The 17,225-nt window shown below is 41.4% G+C and overlaps 1 protein-coding gene across 1 annotated transcript in view; it reads right to left on the reverse strand.

Annotated features, from left to right (window-relative positions):
• Nucleotides 1-637: 637 nt before the first annotated feature.
• Nucleotides 638-17,225, reverse strand: part of LOC125457718 (opsin-3-like) — a 43,840-nt gene continuing 27,252 nt past the window's right edge. The window contains exons 3-4 of the mRNA XM_048542293.2: nucleotides 6,203-6,433; nucleotides 638-1,237 (exon numbers count right to left, since the gene is read on the reverse strand). Of these exons, the coding sequence (XP_048398250.2) occupies nucleotides 986-1,237; nucleotides 6,203-6,433 (483 nt within the window). The 3' untranslated portion in view covers nucleotides 638-985. The remainder of the gene's footprint in view (nucleotides 1,238-6,202; nucleotides 6,434-17,225) is intronic.

Here is a 17,225-nt window from a genome sequence, read left to right on the forward strand (position 1 = left end):
GTTTGCTGTATCATTACGTTGCCGAAGACGGCAGCACTAATGATCAATCCTGACCAAGGTGGGCAGCGGCCATTTAAAGATGCTTTGTGTGCAAGGGGTGCTGATCTCTTGGTGGATTTCCAGTGAGTGGCATGATGCCTAATAAGGTGGGATCAGATGTGAGGGATGCTATGAGATGCAGCAATAGTTAATATGGTGCTTTTGATGAGATTATTGAATGAAATTGTGTCACAATTTCTCGTGGTGAGAATCCCTCTGAAAAACTCCATGTAAGTTTCAGCCCATTGCCACCCAGAACTGCAGAGTTTTAAAGATTGATTACTTATAAATAAGAATGAAAGCCTAAAGCAGATGGAAAATTGCATGACTCCCACACAAAGTGAGTTTGGATTATTTGCCTTTGTTTCGGCTTTTGACATTGTTTTTCGAACTAATGTCATCTGTGTTTTCAACGTACAATATCAAGCCCATGTTCCAATATTAATACAAATCATTATCACAAATGTCAGTCTTTTGTTGTTTTGCCTAACATTTTTTTAACAGACATGTTTTGGAAATATGTGAACGCAGAGCATTTTTCTCACATAGATCTGTAGTTTGACTCTTTTAAAAAAAAGTTATCCAATTTTCCCTTTAGATAATGCCAATTTTATAACTCCATGGTCTCCATTACTTTTTAAAATACCAGCACAATAAATTAAGTTTGGATTGAGCAACTTTTGAAACAAACAAAGTGAATTTACTGTTTAAGCTGGAATCGGAGAGTCAGCCAAGGTTCCGATCCTCAATATCCAGAAGCTTCCTTGGGTCCATAATGTTTCTTTATATATATTTTAATTATCATAGACAGTGTCTATTTCATTTTTATTGTTTTAGAGGCTGTTTATCTGCCACTGTCTGGGATTCCATTAATTTTCAAGGGAAACTTGGTCCTTACAAAACAATGTTAAACACCGTGGAATTGCCTTCAGATGCCTCCATTTGATCAGTCATTATAGCGTACCACTAGAGATACTGGTGGCTTTGAAAATTCACTTAAAGCATTGTTGCCTGTATCTTCTTTCATGCTATATGGGTTTTTATTGACAGATGTGCGCTGAGCAACCGAAGCCCTTCTGAAGCTGGTGTTCTTCTTTTGGATATTGCCACTATTCTTTGTAGTCTTTGACATACTTTTTGTGCTTATACGAATATGTGAATACTGACAGGTCAGCAGTGCTTTGAAACATCTGTAAAACTAGACAGATTCAAATTAATAAACTGAGCATCGAAAGGAACCTTCAGTCGTTAGTAAAATTTATTACTTTAGTCATGAGTGACTAAACTAAATCGTGTGGTCATCATGGCAGTCAAATAGGGAAATACCACTAGTACAAACTAAAAGATTAGTAAATGCATAATTTAAACCTTTAATGTAATGGTAGGACCCTACCATTTACAGAGGGCCAGAGGGATCTGGGTGTGCCTGCCTACAGTTCTTGGAAGACAACTGGATAAGATGATTAAGGTGGAATATATGATGCAAATTACTTGAGGCTGTGAATATAAGAAAATAGAGATTTTGCTGGAGATGTATAAAATGTTAGTTTGGTCTCTGTAGGAGTTGTGTGTGCAGTTCTGATTGCTAAACTACAGGAACGATGTGTTTGCTTTGGAGGGTTTGCAGAAAAGATTCATCAAATATTGCCTAGACTCAGAGTTTCAGCTATAAAGAGACATTAGATAGGCTGGGTTGTTTTGTTCTTCCTGAAAGCAGAGAACACTGAGGGTGGGGGGGTTCTTGAATAAGGTGTAAAAAGTTCAGGAAGGCATAGATAAGGCAGATGGGATGAAACATTTTCTCCACTATGGAGCTTGGAAGTGGCCAGACAAAAACATTCAAACTTAAGATTTTGACGGACTAGAAGATAAATATTTTTGAACAAAGTCTAAGCCCATACTTTTATGGGAGAACTTTATTTTCATTAGCTCGGGGTGGGGGGGGGGGGGGGGGGGTGGGGGGGTGGGGGTGGGGGCAGGGTGCGGTGTAGCATCAATATTTAGGGACCCTTAGGGTCTAGGCCTGAAACATCAGCCTTCCTGCTCCTCTGATGCTGTTTGGCCAATTGTGACATCAATCAGTATGTAATGAAGATTTAGTATCAATAATGTCATCTTGGTGCCCTATACTCTATCTAATTTCTTAATCGAAAATGGTATTAGTGATATTTAAAAGGGCCACCAAATACTTTTAGATGAATTTCCGGTGTTTTTCTATTCATTTTTAAAATGATTCTAAAAGAATTTCATTTTCAGAATTTATTTAAAGTTGTTATCTCTATTAGAATTCACACACATTCTATTCAAACTGTTTGCGCGTTGACAATAACTGTAATAGTGTGCATTGCCCCTCAGCTTGTATATCTCAGAATAAGCAGAGACAACAAACAGAGCCCAAGAAAGTCAGAAGAGGAGAGGGAGAGTGGGATCTACATCCACCTGAGACAAGCAGGAATCAGTTCTCCAACCTGAACCTGTGGGGAATATTGTATCACACGTTGCCACTTCACCAAGGATGTCTTCACTAAAATGTATTACCTGTTCCAGCAACAATTCCAAGCAGAATGAAGATAATATTACCAGTAGCTGTGTAGGTGACCATTGCTCACATCTCAAAGGATTGAGGCATCCCTTCAGATTTTAATAGAATGAGGGAACAGTAATTGATATTCATTTAGGGTAATTTGGTTGTATAAATATGGGAAGCTAATAAGCAATATTATAGTAATCCATGTCGTAATGGGTTTATGGAGTGTGGCTAATGAAAATAAAGCTCTCCCATAAAAGTATGGACTTGGACTTTGTTCAAAAATATTTATCTTCTAGTCCATCAAAATCATAAGTTTGAACGTTTTTGTCTGGCCACTTGCAAGCTACAACAAATGATATTTGTAACATGAGCAGATGCTGCTGGGCCTGCTGTGTTCATCCAGCCTCACATTTCATTATCTTGGATTTTCCAGCATCTGCAGTTCCCATTATCACTGATATTTGTAACATGCTCTAGTTTGCCATCTGCTCTTGGATGAAACAGCTCATTGAAGCTCTGTATTTGAGGAGAGCTGGGTGCATTGCATTTCCTACCAATAGAAAGAAGCATCCAGCTTTCAGAGATTACAGACCTGCCTTATTACAAATTGTGCACAAACTCCTTCAATCTTCTCAAACTATTGAACTCTACAAAACCTAGAGCAACTTTTATTGATATATCAAGAAGGCTTGATGTGGATTTACCATTGACAAAAGGCTAAATTGGACAAGGCAGATAAAGGTAGGCTAGTGGTGTTCTATGGTAAGTGAGTGTATTCCTGACTTTTCAAAATCTGTCTACCATCTACAAGGCATGTGTTAAGAATGTGATGAAATATTCACTACTGCTTGGATGAGTGCAGCTCTGATAAAACTCCAAATTCATGACCGTCTAGGACAAAGCAACCTGCTTGATTGATACCTCACTAACGATTCAATATTCACTGCCTTCACAGTTGACGTGCAGTGGCATTTACAAGATTCTCTGCAAACTATCCACCAAGGCTCCTTAGGCTATACTTTCCGAACCCATGACCTCTAACACCCAGAGGGACAAGAGCAACATTGTAAAGGGAGCCTGTAAATACCCTTCAAAGCCAAAAGCTATCCGAAGTTGCAACTGTATTGCCTTTCTTCTACTGTTGATTGGTTTAAAATCCTACAACTCCTTCCTTTTTAATATAATTGTGTGGATGCTCCTACCCCCAAGTACTTCGATTCAAGAAGGCAGCTCACCATCACCAGCTTGGGGGAATTGGTGATGGATGATAAATATTGGCCGAATCAGCAGTGCCAAAATCCTATGAGCGACTTAAAGAATGACAGTACTATTCTTTAATATTTGGGCATAAGGTGAAAAAGGATCCATTGGTCAATATATAACTACATTAACACAGCTTGCAGAATCCACAAATTTGTGTGACTAAAAGACTATTTAATTCTAGCTGGGTTCGAATAAGAGATCCCACACAGATGGAAAAATCCCATGAGAGGAAAATCTTATTCTCAGGAAAGTGGGGAAGGGTTGATGCTGAAAATTGACATCAAGAGGATCGGAGTATTCATAGCAGAACCCACTAGGCCTTGCATTATGCTAATAGACATGCCAGGCCTAAAAGGTGGAAAGATCAATGGAGAAAGGCCAGGATACAAACATTGTGGAGGACATCATTCAAAGAAATTAAAGGTGTTTGTAGCTCGTATTCTCACTGCAGCAAGCCAAATCATCAGGTTGGTTCAGTCAAGTCAATCGGTGATAAATGATTTATCTAGTCAATAAAAGGTGACAAATAATTAAAAGAGTAGATAGATAGGAGAGAGAGAATTATTTTCTTCTGGTAGGAAAGACAAGGGGTCATAACATATTGGATGATGTCAAGAAATATACCTGCACACACAGTGATCACACAATGATTTGGCTCACTACATCAAACCCCTCGACCCAACCCTAATTTGTTTTCTCCTGTTCCTATGACCAATATATACTCAATATTTATTACATTAGTATAAGTGAGTGAGCACACAGAAATCCATATTTCTGCCTCTGCTTTTCAACTTGCCATATCCCAATGAGCATCACTGCCGGAATCTACCACTCTCTTTGGAGACACTCCTCTATAAGTAAGCCAATAACATTTAAAAAGAAATTATGGGATGTGGATGCCATTGGCTAGGCCAGTATTTATCTTTAGTTGCTGATTGGCCAGAGGGATGTTAAGTCTTAACCATGATGCTGTGGGCTAGAGTCATGTGTAGGCCAGACCAGTTAAGGATAACTGATTTCCTTCCCTAAAGGGCGCTTAGTGAACTGACCTCAAGAATATTTCATTCATATGAAAACAAAATTTAATTTTCTACCATGCAAAAACAATTAATATTTTTACTTTTAATATTATGCAGATTTACCCTAGTGAATAACTTCACTGGTTGTTGTAGTACTGGGCTAAATGACACTGTGTATTAAATTGGCACTGTTGCTCCTTCTTCAAATTGTCAATGATTTACATTTTGAATTAAGCTGTCCTCTTGATTCTCTTGCATACCTAAATGTCTGGAATTATAATGTATTTTAATAGCCCTGAAGCTGTTGAGCATAATGGTAGTGCAGCTTTAAATATAAGGAAATAAATAAAATGATCAAATCTATTCTAAAACATGAATACTTACTGGCACTGGCACAGCATTGGTAATTAAAACCAACTTTGAGAGAGGCAATTTTGTAGCTGGGCTGCAGGGGAACAAACTCCACCAGCAATTGGCTGGCTCCCTGCCTTTGCCCCACTAACAAAAAATCCAAACTATTTAAAAAAAACCTTAACAACTTGCATTATCATGGCACCTTTTAATTAGTAAAACAGTCCAGAGAACTTCAGAAGAGCATTATCTAACAAAATTTGACATCAAGCGACCCAACATGAGGACAATGGATTGATGTTTGGATGAAGAGTTGGGTTTTAAGGTGGATCTTTAAAGGAAAAAAGGTAAATTGAGAGGTGAGGGACTTAGGAAGGGAAAACCAGAGTTTAGGGTCATGGCAACTGTGGAATGACTGCCAATGGTGGAGTGATTGAAATCTGAGAAGTAGAAGAGGCCAGAGTTAAGGAGCAACTTGTCCAACATTTGTAGATCTGAATGATGTGAGAAAGGGAAGTCAAAGTCGTAGATTTAAAAACAAGAATGAGAATGCTAAATAATTAGTTAATATAGCTCAGTAAGTAAAGGGATGATGGGTGGATTGTGGCCTGACTTAAAATACAAGCAACAGAGTTTGGAAGATTTAAGTTTATGCAGGGTGGACAATGGGAAGTGAGCCAGAATGTGTTTTTGGAGTAGTCCAGTCCAGAGGCTTAAAAACACAGTATGGATGTAGTAAAAGGTCAGATTTTTGTCTGCCAATCACAAGTTGAAGCTTACGCTTCCAGTGAACATTGGACATCTGCAGATTCTACACATTCCTATCCCCATTACAAAAACTGAGCATTATGCGTACAGTCTGGGTATAGGTCCATGGTTTGAGGGTCCATGGTTCATTCTGCCATTATGTTAATGAATACAGTTTTGGCAACTGGAATGCATGAAGTTGGTGAAGTTTCCCCTGACCAGAAGGAAGTGATAACCCTTAAAAGCATCTTACCTGTTTGTTCAGGAATACATAGATAATGGGGTTATAGACAGTACTGCTCTTAGCAAGGATTGATGGGATGATGCTGGCAGCTGGAGAGACCAGACCAGGATGTCCAAAAGTAGCCACGAGTGCTACAACTCCATAAGGTAGCCAGCAGAGCAGGAAACAGGCCACCATTGAAGTCACCATGAGCAGAACCTTGTGTTCTCTTGCACGCCCTGTGGAATTGCTTACTCTTACCTATTAAGACAAAATATAGGTGAAAGACAACAAAAGGAAACATAGATTTGGCTTGCATCAGAACTATTTAAAATCATACTGGAGTTTGCCATTGGAGAGAGAATGATTTAATAATCCAACTGGTATAATGTGTAATCAATCCTGCAACAAAGATTTGGAAAAGATCTTTTTTTTCTATTTTAAACTATCAGGCCACATCACTTTTTTTTTGTTGTGGAGGAAGGATTCAAATTGCAGCCAAAATGTTATAGGATTTGAAGATGCAACGTTGACACAACCAAAGATCTCCAACTCCAGATTAGCAAAGAATTAGTAATTTTTGAACACAAGTCATTTGCTTACATGTAGGCGGACTTGAGCAGCTGCCTAAATTCCTGTCATAGCTTCAAAGAAAAATTGCTGGACAACTTTGAAAATGATCTGAATGGTAAAAGACTTCATAGAATCTGCTGCTAAAGGTCTCCAATTTTTTGGATAAGTGGGAATGGACATGAAGAGCAATATCTGGATTAGATATAAACGGCCTGAGAACATAACAGAATGTGCGCTGGGATGGACTGCTAACACACATGTACAGAGACTGACAAGATAACATGCAACCTGCATGACATTTCAGGGGATAGCCACAATTGTGCTTTTAATAGACATGCATTTTACTAGAGGCACCTAATGTTGAACCGTGGCTAGTCATTGGCGGCACGTGACTCAGTGATTAGTACTGCAGCCTCACAACACCAGGTACCCAAGTTCAATTTCAGCCTCAGGTGACTGTCTTTGCACATTCTCCCTGTGTCTGCATGGGTTTCCTCTGGTTGCTCCGGTTTCCTCCCACAGTCCAAAGATGTGCAGGCTAGGTGGATCGGCCATGCTAAATTGCCCGTAGTGTTCAGGGGTGTGTGGGTTATAGGGGGATCGGTCTGGGTGGGATGGTCCAAGGGACAGCGTGGACTTGTTGGGCCAAAGGGCCTGTTTCCACACTGTAGGGAATCTAGTCTAATCTTATTGGGTACGCAGCTGGAACAGAAGTACATAGATATGAAGTCCTCTACTGGTCCAGTTGGGAAGAAGAATTTCTAACCGATTTAGTACAGACCAAATTGATCAATCCTGTACCTTTTTGCTGAGTTAGTTGAGCTCCATGCTTTGTGCTACACATGGCTTTAAATTAAATTTAGCGTATAACATAATAGCATGGTTGGAAGGCAGATAAATGGACAGGAAAAAGTCAAAATAAAATGGGTATTTAAAATGGAAGGCTGTAACTAGTAGACCGCCATAGGAGGCCTTGGACAACGTGACTAAGAATATTATGTCTAAGATTGCTGATGATTTAAAGCTAAGTGACAACGTGAGTGATGAGATATGGCCAGACTGTAGCCTGATCAAAGCAGGTTAATTAGTTGGCCACAAGGTGGCAGATGGCCTATAATGCAGAAAAATTCTTCTTGCTCCAGAACTTCCAATTCCCTGGCCCCCAACACCTCATCTTCACCATGGACGTCCAGTCCCTATACACCTGCATTCCGCATGCAGATGGCCTCAAGGCCCCCCGCTTCTTCCTGTCCCGCAGGCCCAACCAGTCCCCCTCCACCGACACCCTCATCCGCCTAGCCGAACTCGTCCTCACCCTCAACAACTTCTCTTTTGACTCCTCCCACTTCCTACAGACTAAGGGGGTGGCCATGGGCACCCGCATGGGCCCCAGCTATGCCTGCCTCTTTGTAGGTTACGTGGAACAGTCCCTCTTCCGCACCTACACAGGCCCCAAACCCCACCTCTTCCTCCGGTACATTGATGACTGTATCGGCGGAGCTCGAACAGTTCATCCACTTCACCAACACCTTCCACCCCAACCTTCAGTTCACCTGGGCCATCTCCAGCACATCCCTCACCTTCCTGGACCTCTCAGTCTCCATCTCAGGCAACCAGCTTGTAACTGATGTCCATTTCAAGCCCACCGACTCCCACAGCTACCTAGAATACACCTCCTCCCACCCACCCTCCTGCAAAAATTCCATCCCCTATTCCCAATTCCTCAGCTGCATCTGCTCCCACGGTAAGACATTCCACTCCCGCACATCCCAGATGTCCAAGTTCTTCAAGGACCGCAACTTCCCCCCCACAGTGATCGAGAACGCCCTTGACCGCGTCTCCCGCATTTCCTGCAACACATCCCTCACACCCCGCCCCCGCCACAACTGCCCAAAGAGGATCCCCCTCGTTCTCACACACCACCCTACCAACCTCCGGATACAACGCATCATCCTCCGACACTTCCGCCATTTACAATCCGACCCCACCACCCAAGACATTTTTCCATCCCCACCCCTGTCTGCTTTCCGGAGAGACCACTCTATCCATGACTCCCTTGTTCGCTCCACACTGCCCTCCAACCCCACCACACCCGGCACCTTCCCCTGCAACCGCAGGAAATGCTACACTTGCCCCCACACCTCCTCCCTCACCCCTATCCCAGGCCCCAAGATGACTTTCCACATTAAGCAGAGGTTCACCTGCACATCTGCCAATGTGGTATACTGCATCCACTGTACCCGGTGTGGCTTCCTCTACATTGGGGAAACCAAGCGGAGACTTGGAGACCGCTTTGCAGAACACCTCCGCTCAGTTCGCAACAAACAACTGCACCTCCCAGTCGCAAACCATTTCCACTCCCCCTCCCATTCTTTAGATGACATGTCCATTATGGGCCTCCTGCAGTGCCACAATGATGCCACCCGAAGGTTGCAGGAACAGCAACTCATATTCAGCCTGGGAACACTGCAGCTTAATGGTATCAATGTGGACTTCACCAGTTTCAAAATCTCCCCTTCCCCAGCTGCATCCCAAAACCAGCCCAGTTCATCCCCCCCCCCCACTGCACCACACAACCAGCCCAGCTCTTCCCCCCCATCCACCGCATCCCAAAACCAGTCCAACCTGTCTCTGCCTCCCTAACCGGCTCTTCCTCTCACCCATCCCTTCCTCCCACCCCAAGCCGCACCCCTTTCTACGTACTAACCTCATCCCACTTCCTTGACCTGTCCGTCTTCCCTGGACTGACCTATCCCCTCCCTACCTCCCCACCTACACTCTCTCCACCTATCTTCTTTTCTCTCCATCTTCGGTCTGCCTCCCCCTCTCTCCCTATTTATTCCAGAACCCTCACCCCATCCCCCTCTCTGATGAAGGGTCTAGGCCCGAAACATCAGCTTTTGTGCTCCTGAGATGCTGCTTGGCCTGCTGTGTTCATCCAGCCTCACATTCTATTATCTTAAAATTCTTCTTGCGTTCCTTTAAGAAATACTACATTGGTTAAGCTAGCACTCATTGCCAGCCCTGGTTAAGAATTAAAGAGCAGAATATTTTCTAAATATTTGAAAGATAGTTGCTGTACAAGTTTAGCAAGTACTTATGAATAATCAACATTTTTAACCTTTTATCGCAAGAGGGAGGTCTTGTGGTGGAGGAGTAATTTCCCTGTCTCTCTGCCATGAACACCAGGTACAAATCCCACTTCAGGCCTTGATGGTCAACCAAAGTACACGTATGATATGGCCAAATTAGTTGAGTATCAATTTGTAAATCTTCTCCACACGCACCAGTGGTAAGTAATGAGAGATTCCTGGGCAGCCATATGAAGGAAAGTAATTTGATCCACTAGGCTACAACAGGACTGCTTTTAAAAAAGTTACTGGTGTCATAGCAACTCCAAACTCCTTAGGGCCAGTTGACTGGAGGGCTAGTATTGATAACCCTGTGCTACTGGTAAATTTGGCTGTGTTTTTTTGTGAACTATCTCCTTGCCCTAGCTACAGTGAAGGGTATGAAACTGGGGACTGGACCAGCCTCTAGGCAGAGAACTGAAGCAGAGAATAGCAAGGGGAATGGAGTACAAGAATGAGAAATTCTTGTTACAATTGTTCAGGAATTTGGTGAGATCACACCTAAAATACTGTGCGTAATTTTCAACTCCACATTGAAGGAAGGGCGCATTTCCAACAGAAGGGATTGAACAAAAGTTCACTAGATCATTCCTGGGACAAGAAGGCTGTGTTTTGATGAAAGACTGAGAAAATAAGGACTATTTTTCTCTCATTTAAAAGTTTGAGAGGTGATCTCATTGGAACAAAAAATTCTAATAGGCTTGAAACGATGAGCGCTAAGCGCTGGTCTCCTCAGGAAATTTAGAACACATAGGTGCAACCACAGAATAAGGATTATTTAGGACTGAGGAGTATTAACTTCTCTACCTGGGCAGTGAAATTTCTTTGAAGTTCTATGCCTCAGTTTGGAGCATGGATGTTGCACTGTTGAGCATAACTAAAGCTGAGATAAGCAGACATTTGATCTCTCAGAATTGCGGAATGTTGAAAGTAGGTATGATAAAGTGGAGTTGAGTACCGTGTTGAATGGCAAAGCAGAATGGCATCAAATGATGTATTCTTTCACCTATTTCTTGCATTCTTATGTAAAACAAGAACAGAAACTCTTAATATTGTTTATGCTAAATTAAACAACAGCCTTACTTCACCAATCATCTTTGTGAAGTAGTTGAGTAAATAATTTTTAGATCTTGACACTACTGATGATTCAGAATTGCTGCTGGATTTAAAACAGCAGGATTCTTTCAGCTCCTGCCAGCCTGTGAAAGAATAGGCATATCCCAGGTAGTTTCTGATGAAGGGTCTAGGCCCGAAACATCAACTTTTGTGCTCCTAAGATGCTGCTTGTCCTGCTGTGCTCATCCAGCTCCACACTTTGTTATCTTCCAGGTAGTTATTGAGTTATACTGGCCTGCTGTTCAAACAATCATACTCATAACTGTTTCGCTGAATTTGATTCATCAGCACTTCACTTGATAACTTACTGGTTTAAGATGCTATTAACTCAAAATTTTCCACCCAATCTTTACAGTTGTCTGAAGAAATCTATTTTTTCCTTTTTTTAACTTGCCACTAACAAAGATGGCGTGGGTGCTATGGCAATTTGTTGGTTAATTACCTGAGATAAGTCACTTGGCAGCTTGTTGCATGCATTTCTCATAAACATTCTTCTGGCATGCCTTTGAACTAGAATCATTTTTAAAATGCTTTTATGGTTCACGGCTGTCAGGAAATAGGTTTGTATTAACAAGCTTGAAAATGCTGAAAAGATATTCATTGAATTTAAAAAAAACACGAAGTGACTTCCCAGGCCAATATTGAGAGCATCCAGAGTAAGGAAACGGCATTGAAAAAGTGACATGACAATTTTTTTGAAATCCATAAGCCAAAAATAACTAGCATTTATATAACTTAACTGGCACCTACATGCTAAACAAAATGTTTTTTATGTGATGGCACCAGGGAATTCGAAGAGATTCATGAATGTCTTTCAGGGAAGGGAATGAACTGTGTGTGTCTAATCCAGCAATATTTTAATTTTGAAGTTAACATTTCTGTGTCTCTGCCTGTGTGACATCATCCTTTCCAACTGCTGCCCTCAAACACTCTGCAGTCTGTGTTCCACGATTATATATTCTTAGGTACTTCAGATTTGTCTTTGTTCAACCAGTGCCTTCAACTATTTTAGCCCTAAGCAATCCCCTTCATGACTCACTCTCATTTTAAGATGCTACTTAAACTGACCCCTTTTGATCCCTCCACTGATGTGCATTGGTCATTCTCTAGTTAAATATTTGTACAATGAATTTGTTCAATAAACTGCTGTATTAATTTAATGTTATTGCGTTATTCATTTTCACAATCAAAAATGGTGGTTTCACAGTGGTAGCTCACACTTACTATTTGACGTGTAAGGGAGCTCATGCTTTTGGAAGGATTTTGGGAAGCTTCAAAGGTCGGTCTCTACACTAATCTAATGGAATTGAAAAGAAATTGCTGTAGTGGAAAAATTCAACAGACATTGATCTATGTATCATTTACGCTGCCAAGCATGAAATTCAATCTCCACTAAGCAGCTGCCTTTCACAGCATATCAGTTAATTGAATACATGTATCCTAGATCAAGAATATTTAATTCAAATGTATATAACAAAGTAGCTGACATGTTCTGCTGTCTATTTAGATGCACGACAGCATTCAACACCAAGCATTGACTTCTAATTTGCTGAGAGATCATTGTGTCCATTCAATCCTGGCACCAACTTTAAGCAGGATATGAAACGTTTAGGAGAAGGTACAGCACTGAAAGTTTCCAGAGATCAATGCTTACAGCTATATGGATAGACTGGATAGAGTGGAGACCTTCTCAGTGCGCAGGTGGTTAAGAGGAGATTTAAGGATCATGAAATGTTTAGACCCAGCAAATGAAGAGAAACCTTCTATTATCTGAAGGGTTAATACCCAAAGGGTACAAACTTAAGATGATCAACAAAAGAACCTGAGGTGACAGGAGGAAAAATCATTTGAACAAACAATTGGTTAGGATTTGGAATACAGTAGAGGAGATTCCCAAAAGGGAATTGTATAAACATGTGAAAATAATATACTGGGAAATGGGTGGAGTAGGGCAATGGACCAAACTGAATTGTCCTTCTGAAAAGCAAATGCAACGTGATGGATTGAAATGGGAAACTCCTCTGTGCCACACTGACAGTGACATGTCAGTACTGTTGGTCTTGTACTGCATGTTTTACAACTCTCTTTATCAACTTCTCTGCCTCTCCACCCTGTCCTCCGCTTTCAAGACACCTCCCTTTAAAAAAAAATCCACCTCTTTGACAAAGTTTTGGTCAAACCCCCTCATTTGGATTTAGCATCTTTTTTTGATTATGTCTTCAATGAGGCTGTTTGTGTACCGTTTCTGTGGTACATTATGGTAAAAATGATGATGTTATTGTTTTGGTACTGCTTGTATTGCTACTAGTTAACCATGATCATAAACTCACAGGCAATTAAAAATCCAGGAGCCTCTATGATGGGTAAGCAGTGAAAATCACAATCCAGGATTTTATTGATGTGACATCAGTTTTTTAAAAAAAATTCAATTTTTTTTGCACTCCTTTTGAAAAGAACAATAACAATACAGGCAATGAAAAGCTTCAAACTCTTCAATATCTTGCTCCAGTTATAACAATTTCTCCAACATTTTGGAAGGAGTTTTCCTATGTCACAGCTTTTGGTATAAATCCTTTCTTCCCTCATTAATGCGTTTACCCACTTAATTCAACTAGCTATACAAGGGCAACTTACTAGATTTATCATAAATTAACAAACAGTGAGAGTTTTGTGGTTTGAGCGGGTAGTGTGTAGGAAATAAACTTATCTGGTAAAACTTAATTCTTGGTGGGTCTTTAAGCACAAACATTGAAGTCTAAGTATGACTCCAAATATTTAATTTTTATTGCTTTGTTTCCACATGCTTTAACAATTGAAAGTACCATTTGGTGTTCTACTCTTTATCATAGGACATTTACTTAAAGATATTTGTCACTCAGATAAGGTCTTTGGACATCCGCTGTGCAAAGGAAGCAATAATGCTGCACTAAAGTGAAATATGACATGAAAAATTTAGCTGGTACTCAAGAAAAGAATGGGAGATAAGTATTTGATTTGAAAGTGTCTCCTGTAGATATGAATACTTGTCGGTGTGTAGAGTGATTGGATCAGATTAAATTTTGCTCACATTAATGGAATGTTACACAGGCTGTTCAGGCACATTCCAAAATATTATCTTATTAAAGCTTTCTTTTCATCTCCAATTACAACTAAAATTATTCACTGAAAGATGACTCATTCTAAGGATTTTACACACCAACAGCCCCTTTCAGAAGTCAACTTTAAATGTACTGACATATCCCAGCTGATCAATCCAGGATGCATGTTGGTTCACATATGCTCTCAATAAGACAAATGAAGTGAAAGTTATGAGAAATCAAACTTAATAAGAATCAGTCATGTTTTCAACTCATAGAGCAGGGCTGTCTAACCTTTCTTCATGGAGGGCCACACTTCAATTTCTTTCTCATTTTAGGGCACTGATGAGCAAATTTCTGAAGGATAAAGTTTGCCGTAGCAATAGGGATGTATTTTGAGAAGAAAGGAAACAAATCCAAAACCGTTAGTTGATTATTTAAATATGTGATTAATAAAAATGATCTTTCAAAACAGCCAAGCAGCACAGCTAAAAAACATTTTATTTTTTGCCCCTTTTTCAATTAGGCAGTAGATCTACACATTGAAAATAACTAGGTCTCAAATCCTGACATCGGGGAACAGGGCAGGCAAGTTAAGGGATTGGATTTAATTAACGCTGAGTTTGGTTTGCCTCTGTCAGAGCATGGTTTCTGAGCTGGTGGGTGGGGAGGAGGAAGCATGTGGAAAGGGAGGAGGAGGAAGACTGGCTGGATTCATAGGTAACTCAGTCACCCATCCTTCGTGCATCAACCACCCATTTTGAATCACACACCTCTCCTAGGCACTCGCTCCCTTCGTCACTTGTGCGTGCAAACACACACATTCTCCATCCCTCCCTCCCTCCCATTCACTCACTTGGTCACCAACCCAACCAACCATTTACTCGCCTGGCCACCCATCATTCAGTCACTCAGTACTGCCAGCAGTTATTCAGGTATCCACCCTCATCACTCTCAGTCACTTTTACATTCTCTGATCCTGTCACTGTCTCACCCATCAAGTCTTCAAAGCACCCTCCACTCCTCCCTCAACCCCGTCACTCTCACAATCACTTGTTGTGGCACAGGTTTTGCTGATTTATGGCTCTGAGGAGCAGCACAGGTGACTTTGAAGCGAGCGTGTTCCCTGGAAATGCCAATTAGCCAACTGGAGCATCTTGACCAAATGGTTGATCAGGGATGTGACAAGACCAACCAGTGAAAGTGATGGAAAGAGGGTCCCAATCCGAAATGTCAGTTTTCCTGCTCCTCTGATGCTGCCTGGCCTGCTGTGCTTCTCCAGCTCTGCACTGTGTTATTTCAGAGTGATGGAAACCTGTTCACTGCCAAAGCTTTTTGGGGAAAAGCGTATGTTTTTGGGATGTTTTAAAAAAGACTCTGTCCAACCACTGACTCCCATCACCCCACAGAATGTCCTGAATGTCATCCTGACAGTCTGAACCATAATCCGCTCACCTGCCCACTCCAAAAGGCATGACTCTTATTTCCCTTTCTCCGAGATGATGTCTCAATGAAAACCTCACATTGCCTGTCCCACAGAATCTGCTGAAGCCCCAGGCCTCTTGCTGAGATCAGCAAATCACAATGTCCTACAGACTGCTTCTCCAAGCAGTCTGTTTCTTCCCTAATTGTAGGGGGTGGGGTGGGAACCATCCTCTGGGGGAGCAGCTTCTTCTGTTGGCCATAGGTTGAATGATGGCCACGTGGGCCAAACTCGGGCCCGTCAGCAAGTTAGATGGGGCCCCCAAACCCCTTGCAGCCTGTCCTAGAGTGATTAGAACTGAGGTAGCATTATTGCACTAGAACTAAGACAACTATATATACAGGACAGTTCATTTGCCTGTATTTTCTTTAGATTGCAGTTCTATGAACAAAACCAGAAAGGCTGCTGAGATACATTGACATCTCATTTGCAAATCTGCTTCATTGCTGCTTTACCATCAGACAAAGGTGATTTCCTGCATTTCTAAAGTACCAATACATAGATTAGGGGGTAGGTTGTAAACTTGTGCTCTGTATAGCACCTGATTCTGGTTGCTACAAGGCTCTTTGCAATTATAAGTTCTATTTACAATTTATGCTTCTCTAAACTATTCTCTTGTGCACGCTCCCAGGATTTTTTTTGAGTTCTAGTTTCCAAGTGTACTTTTCTCATTGTATCAGAGATAATGGGAACTGCAGATGCTGGAGAATCCAAGATAATAAAGTGTGAAGCTGGATGAACACAGCAGGCCAAGCAGCATCTCAGGAGCACAAAAGCTGACGTTTTGGGCCTTCTATGAAGGGTCTAGGCCCAAAACGTCAGCTTTTGTGCTCCTGAGATGCTGCTTGGCCTGCTGTGTTCATCCAGCTTCACACTTTATTATCTTACTTTCCTCATTGAGTCACTTCATTGCACCTTTATGTTTTGAGTATTCCTCAGCTCCGAAGCCTCAACCTAGAAATTTACCAGACTTCCGCACCTGACTATAAACAATCCATTGTGCTGGAATGCCATTGCATTCAGGCAGATCGAGTAGAGCCTTCTTTTATTCACTCATGAAATTTAGGGAAGGAACAGTGATATATGTTTCAAGTCAGGATTGTGAGCCTCTTGAAGGGAATTTGCAGGCAGTGGCATTCCATTTATCTGCTGCCCTTGTCCTTCTAGATGGAGGTGACGTCTAAGGATTTTGGGTAAATTTCTGCAGTGCATTTTATAGCTTGTACACTGCTGCTACTGAGCATCAGTAGCGATGTCGATGTGTTGTCAATCAAGTGGGCTGCTTTGTCCTGGACGGTGTCACGCTTCCTGAGTTGTTGAAGTTACATTCACTCAGGCAAGTGGGAAGTATTCCATCACACTTTTGACTTGTACCTTATAGATGGTGGGCAGACTTTGGGGAGTCAGGTAGTAAGTCACTTACTGCAGTATTCCTAGCTGCTGACCTGCACTTGTAACCATTATATTTGTGGTGACTCGAGTTGAGTTTCTAGAAAATGGTAACCCCCAGGGTGCTGCTAGTGGGGATTTAGTGATGATAACACCATTAAATGTCAAGGGCCAGTGATTAGATTGTCTCTATATCTCTTTTACGTGATGGCCATTGCATGGCATTTGTATGGCACAAATGTTACTTTGCCTGGATATCGCTGAAGTCTTGTTGCATTTGAACA

Source organism: Stegostoma tigrinum, chromosome 14 (assembly GCF_030684315.1).
Source record: "Stegostoma tigrinum isolate sSteTig4 chromosome 14, sSteTig4.hap1, whole genome shotgun sequence".
NCBI lineage: Eukaryota > Metazoa > Chordata > Chondrichthyes > Orectolobiformes > Stegostomatidae > Stegostoma > Stegostoma tigrinum.